Genomic DNA, 6229 nt, shown 5'->3' with positions numbered 1-6229 from the left:
TAACAAAGACATGAGTGACGTCCTCTTCGAACTATCCATACTTTATCTTACTTTATTTCCATTCTTCCCCTTCGTATGAATTCCTTTTTATCATCGTGTTACACTGTTATAATATTAATCTACCTAACACCAACGATGATAAAGCAAAATAAATTTTATTTCTTCAAAGACATATCTAGATACTTTTATTTTGATTGTTGTAATTAGTGTCATTTTAAACGGTGCGCTGCGCAGACGAAGCGCTGTCACCCGGATCGCGAACAATCTTGCTTTGTCATGTCATCTTTTATTACAATTTCATTAGTGTGGGGGCAGCATGGCTCAGCAGTGTTCTCTTTGCTTCGTACCTGAAAGGTACCGAGTTCGATCACCCGCCGCTGCGCTGTGTGGCCTCGCCCTTGCTCAATTTGCGGGCCTGCATTGCGGCTGACGCCTGGGTTATTCTTGTCTTCCCTAGAGACAAATTTCCCCTTTGGGATGAATAAAGGGAATTTTATTATTTATTTAAAGTTTTACACTCACAATTCTTATCAGGCGTCATGCAAACTATAAGAATGTCGGTAGAAGGGTTTATATACATATGTGTGTGTATATATATATATATATATATATATATATATATATATATATATATATATATATATTTATATATATAATTATTTTAAAAAAATATTTACCACAATGTTTGAGACAGTCTACATTAATGTTTCAGGCTTAATTTGCCATCGTCAGGACTGAGTTGTTTTGTTGACTGTTGTTGTTTCTTGAAGTGGTTCCGGTTTAAAGTTAATTAACAAGAATTTCCGCCGATGTGGACACGTTCCGTACATCTCACTTTTCGTGTTGAGTGTGGCTTCATGAGGGTGTTTGATTATAGTATATTTCTCTTCCAGGCATAAGCTACATTGTTTTGATGTTGGTGTGTATCCTGTTGCTTTAGATAAAATTTTCCATGAAATGTTGTGGTCTAGTTTGTTGTCTTTTAATTTCCAAATATGTTCGCTGAGTTTTGTGGATGTTTTTTTGTTAGTGTTTCTAAATGTTGAGGTGTGGAGGTTGTATCTTGTTTTGAAATTATTTTCTGTTAGTCCTATATATATATATATATATATATATATATATATATATATATATATATATATATATATATATATATATATATATATATATATATATATACCGGGTGTCTCAAAACTGTATATATACGAAGAATAATTATAACCGTGGATTTTGATAAAATTTGATTATTTTGTGTTAAAAAATATTTGTAAGAATCATTTTGGGGAATTTTTTTCTCTGCATTTTAACAACATTTTAAAATAGTAATTGTATTTTATCAATTCCCATATTTACAATTATTTTGATGTGTTTATATGTTTTTGGGACACCCTCTTTATAGAATATATATTAATCTTTTTGTTTTATGTGCAAACGTGTGCTGATAGATACTTTTTTGTTTACATCAAAATATATAATATACTATTCTATAATTACCCGTTGACGTGACACTTCCGCGATACGCTAAATGCCATACTATGTGATATGTGGCTTAGTAGCGCACACATTAAAAAGTGAGCTTCAAATATGGTGTTATACCCTAAGACAACAAATAACATGTAGGTTGGTATAGGATGTCGGTAAAGAGTTATTACAAAGAACAAAGGGAAGGTATTCACTTGACACCTGAGTATGGTGAGATAAAACAAGTGGAGAGCCTTTCCAAGGACTCAGCTTTGCACCGCTTTCTAAAAGCAGCGACCAGAACGTGACAAGACAAATGTCACACCGACACCACAAACTCCACGCTTTATAAATTTAATGTGTTTATTCAAATGTACCTATATTATTCATTCTTTTATTTACTATATATTTGTCAATAAAATACCTATCCATTCTGGTAACAACACGGTTCAATAATCCCCTATCTCTCCTTCCCTACCCCCTTCCCCCTACACACACACACACACACACACACACACACACACACACACACACAATCAAGGATTATTCAGGTTAATAGGTTTTAAAAGATCATTATCGCGTGCACTGAGTAAATGACTTTTTGTTTATTTTGGTGAGGTTTGATTATTTTCTATTTCAAAACATAAATAATAATGTGAAATTGAATGTAAGCTTCAATTTAATTCATTTGATCTGTTTTTTGTAATTAAATTGAAGCTTTCATTCATTTTAACATTATTATTTATTTCTTCGAGCTTCGAGCAGCAACATTTACATATTTCAAAACATACTGATTCAAGTAATCATTCAGAGACATTTGGCGCATGTAGCCGGAGTCTATCAGGTTTATATAGCGTGAAACGGACAATATCAATTGCTTGCTACCCTTTGGATAGGTCACGAGGTTTATCGCAAAGTATTTTCCGCCAGATCTAGCAGACCCAGCTACCCAATCACTGCTGGGTGGACGAGGGAGTCAGAAAAAAATGTCGCCTGCACCCGGGATAGATCTCGGCCCCATTACGTGTGTAACGAGTGCTGCATCAACAGACCCATCGGGACCCCCCCCCCCCCACTCCCACCCCCTGAGAATAAATAAATGTCAGGATAATTCTAAAAAAAAAATTAATTGAGCTTTATATAGCGCAATATCCACTTAATGTGCTCAAAGCGCTTTACAAGGGGTCCCTGGTCAACAGCAACATTTAACATGTAGGACGGGACTGTTAGGCGATATTACAATTTTTCGGACAAAGACAACGCTGTTAACGGCCAGGGACTCATTTTACACCTGAGTACGGCGAGAGAAAGTGAGTAAAGAGCCTTTTCCAAGGACTCAAGTATGCGCCGAGCGCGAGGCTCGAACCCAGGACCTTTCCGATCCGAAAGCGAGTGTCATACCACAAGACCACATAGCTGCACGACGGCGATTATGAAGTAGGCCTACCTTCTCTCTCTTGCGATAATGAAGAAACGGCGTTATGTCGGTGTATGGAACAGAATAGTTATCTGTACATAATATTATAACACAAAAGAATATTCCGTGTCAGGTGAATACTACACAACGATACTATTCGTAAGCCAATCCATGGTGTGTTGTAACGGGAGCTTGTTTGTTATCAATAAATTATGTGTGTCAGGTTTTTACATTCCTACTTCAATCGTATAGATATCCTAATAGTATCTTCTAGCATGTAATACGTGTTAATATTATTGTGCTGTATGTGTGTGTGTGTTGTTTTTTTTTTAGCACTAGTCAAAGTGAAACTAAAACGGGATTTGAGCCCGAAACGTTCCATGTTTTTTGTATTTTTATCTTTTTATTTTTTTGAAGCCGTTTTAATCGTTTTTGTTTATAATTATTTTTAGTTTGTGTGTTTTTTTAGTGCGCCTACTCGAAATGTCCCAGAAAGCCTATAAATCTGGTAAGTTATGATTTGCTATTAATTATAATATCATGGCAATCGTTTCTAAACGGCGACGTGTGCATATTTTCAGGTCTGATAACCCAATTCCTTATTATGGGCTCATAGTTTTCATTGCAAATATCAAAGAATGACGTAAAATATTGTTCATTACAACAATGTTAAATTTGGACCATAAACGGGTTCGGATATCAGATCTGCATATAGATAATATGCACTTGGCTAAGAAGCTCACAACATTGCCATCCGGAAATATAACCGGACCAGCACACCAAAGTCTGTGTAGCAATGAACGTTTATAGTCTGGTTGATACAGTTTAGTGAGAATTACTCGTAAACGCGAATGGCAAAATTTTTTATTTAAAAATAAAAATAAAATAAATAATAACAAAGACCTGAGTGACGTCAACTTCGTTCTATCTATAGATAGTTCGAAGATGACGTCACTCAGGTCTTTGTTATTGTTTTTTGCCATCCGCGTTTATGAGTAATGCTCACTGACCTGTATTAACCAGACTATAAACGTTCATGGATACACACAGTTTTGTGTGTTGGTCTGCTATACTTCCGGATGGCAAAGTTATGAGTTTCTTCGCCAAGCGCATACTATCTATATATATGTAATATGTACCCGTCGCTAAACGCCTATTATTATTGGAACACTCGCCCGCCTTCTCCCTCATTCTCTAATATAATCGGGGTCCGATGGACGTGGAGGTCTTATTTGAAGGTCTAGTAACCCAAAAACAAAAACAAAAACACGCCAATAGAAGAAAAGTAACAAAAAAAAAAAAAAAAGCAAAAACAAAAACAAACAAACCGGTCAAACACCCCCCCCCAAAAAAAAAAAACAAAAAAAAAAAAAAACAAAAAAAAAACAAAACAAAACAAAAAAAAAACGAAAAAAAACAAACAAACAAAAACGCACGAAACAATAAAAACAAAAAACAAAAACAAAAGCAAAACAAAAACAACATAAAAACATGACAATGAACCCGTCTCCTACCCCCCCCCCCCCCCCCCCCACTAACAAATAAACTTACAATAACAACCATCCCCCCAAACAAACAAACAAACTCGAAACCAAACCAAACCAAAACAAAATAATTTTTATTAAAAGTAAAAGGGAATCAAGAAAAAGAAAAGTATTTAGTCTAGAAAGAAGAATAATATAAATAAAGACAATGAAAAAGTTTATATTTCCGACAAGGTAACACACACATAACACAAAACTACACATTGTCTTCACGTCTCCTTGCCGACGATGTCAATATTACAATTACAATACTGTGTTTTTATTTTTTTACTAATGTTTTTTAATTTTGATTCGGTTTTTTTTTCTTTCATTAAAAATAAATCATTTTGTTTTTGTAGTTTCATCATTATTTTTTATTGTTGTTGTTGTTGTTTGTTACTGTTGTTGTTGTTTTTGTTGCTGTTGTTTTTGTCGGTGTAATTGACTCTTGAGTAATTATGCATGATTGTTAATCTCCATTCAGTTAGTCGTATGTGCGAAAATTTGTTTGTTCGTGAGTGTGTGTATATGGGTTTGGGTGTGAGATATAGATATATACTACGGAAAGTACCGAGTTCGATCACCAGCCAGCACTTTTTGCGGCGCTGCACTACGGCTGACGCCTGGGTTATTCCAGTCTTCCCTTGGAATAGACTCTAGAGAAAGATTTGTCCTATGGGATGAATAATGAGAATTTTGTTATATATATATATATATATATATATATATATATATATATATATATATATATATATATATATATATAAATGTGTGTGTGTATGTGTTGTGTGTGCGCGCGCACGTATATGTTATTCGCCTCAATGACTTTGTTATGATCCATTTTGAGTGATTGTATGCAGGTATCTTTGCTTTAGCATAATATTATGTTCTCACCTACGAGGGTCTTGATTCACCTACCAGCATCTATGTCAGTTTGTTTGCATCATTTGGGGGAATGGGAGAGGGGGGGGGGGGGGGGTTGGTTTTATGCATGAACGTAAATATCTATGGTTTTATGTTAGACACATTAGTGGGTTGATTGCTGCACGAGCTTTCTTCACTTCTTCTCTTGGGCCTTGAATCGTATTTTTACCTGGGCCATCTGTGTAATACTCTTCAACAGTCGTAACGTCACTTCCTTCCTTATGACGCACGGTAACTTAGTAACACTGGCTTTAAACTATCGAACAATGGCGGGCGCCTATATGAAATATTTCTCCGGCGAGCATAAAAGCGTATCCAGAGGAAAAAAACCCCATAAATTTGATCATGTTTTGATTTTTACACATTCTGATCACAAGGCATATGAAAAGTTCTAGCCAGCATGAAGAATAAAAAGTAATGATTTTCTTTGTTTAGAACCAAGATGGCCGCGGCGTGACATCAGACTACTGAATCCAATTGGTTTGATTGTAATTATTATGATCTCTTACTTAACCAGTGGCGTGGCATGCTTACAGTATAAGGTGGTGCCAGAAAACAGAAAATCAAAAGAAAATACTTTCTATGCATAATATTGATCAGCAAAATGAACTCTACAACACAGGGTTACGTTTTTATAACTATAATAACACATTTGTGTGGTTTACAAAAGTAATCTGAATGGAAAAAAGTGCTGGTTGGATCGTAACGAATGTGACGATTTTGCTATGGTTGGTATGGAGAGGGTTAAGCTATCTATCCGCCATGTTTCTTGTTTACCATCTTCCTTTTCTTAGACGTTCATAATACAGTTTACTCAGCTCATCACTCGCACACTTTCGGGTATCGGGATAAGTGTGTTGATTCAACGAATTGTGCGACAAAATTGGTGTATTTTGGAGATTGG

At 35.3% G+C, this 6229-nt stretch overlaps 1 protein-coding gene across 2 annotated transcripts in view; it reads left to right on the top strand.

The window, feature by feature from the left end:
* Positions 1-3050: 3050 nt before the first annotated feature.
* Positions 3051-6229, top strand: part of LOC144980138 (glutathione S-transferase omega-1-like) — a 21649-nt gene continuing 18470 nt past the window's right edge. Inside the window, exons 1-2 of one of the 2 annotated variants that reach the window (XM_078927689.1) lie at positions 3051-3092; positions 3348-3386. In XM_078927689.1, the coding sequence (XP_078783815.1) occupies positions 3362-3386 (25 nt within the window). In that variant the 5' untranslated portion in view covers positions 3051-3092; positions 3348-3361. The other variant, XM_078927688.1, reaches the window with a different exon arrangement.

The sequence above is a fragment of the Berghia stephanieae genome, chromosome 9 (assembly GCF_034508935.2).
Source record: "Berghia stephanieae isolate SIO BIC M18660-M18661 chromosome 9, UCSD_Bste_1.3, whole genome shotgun sequence".
In the NCBI taxonomy this organism is placed as follows: Eukaryota; Metazoa; Mollusca; class Gastropoda; order Nudibranchia; family Aeolidiidae; genus Berghia; species Berghia stephanieae.
Note: the sequence above shows the minus strand (reverse complement) of the source record. Positions and strands in the feature narration are given on the sequence as shown.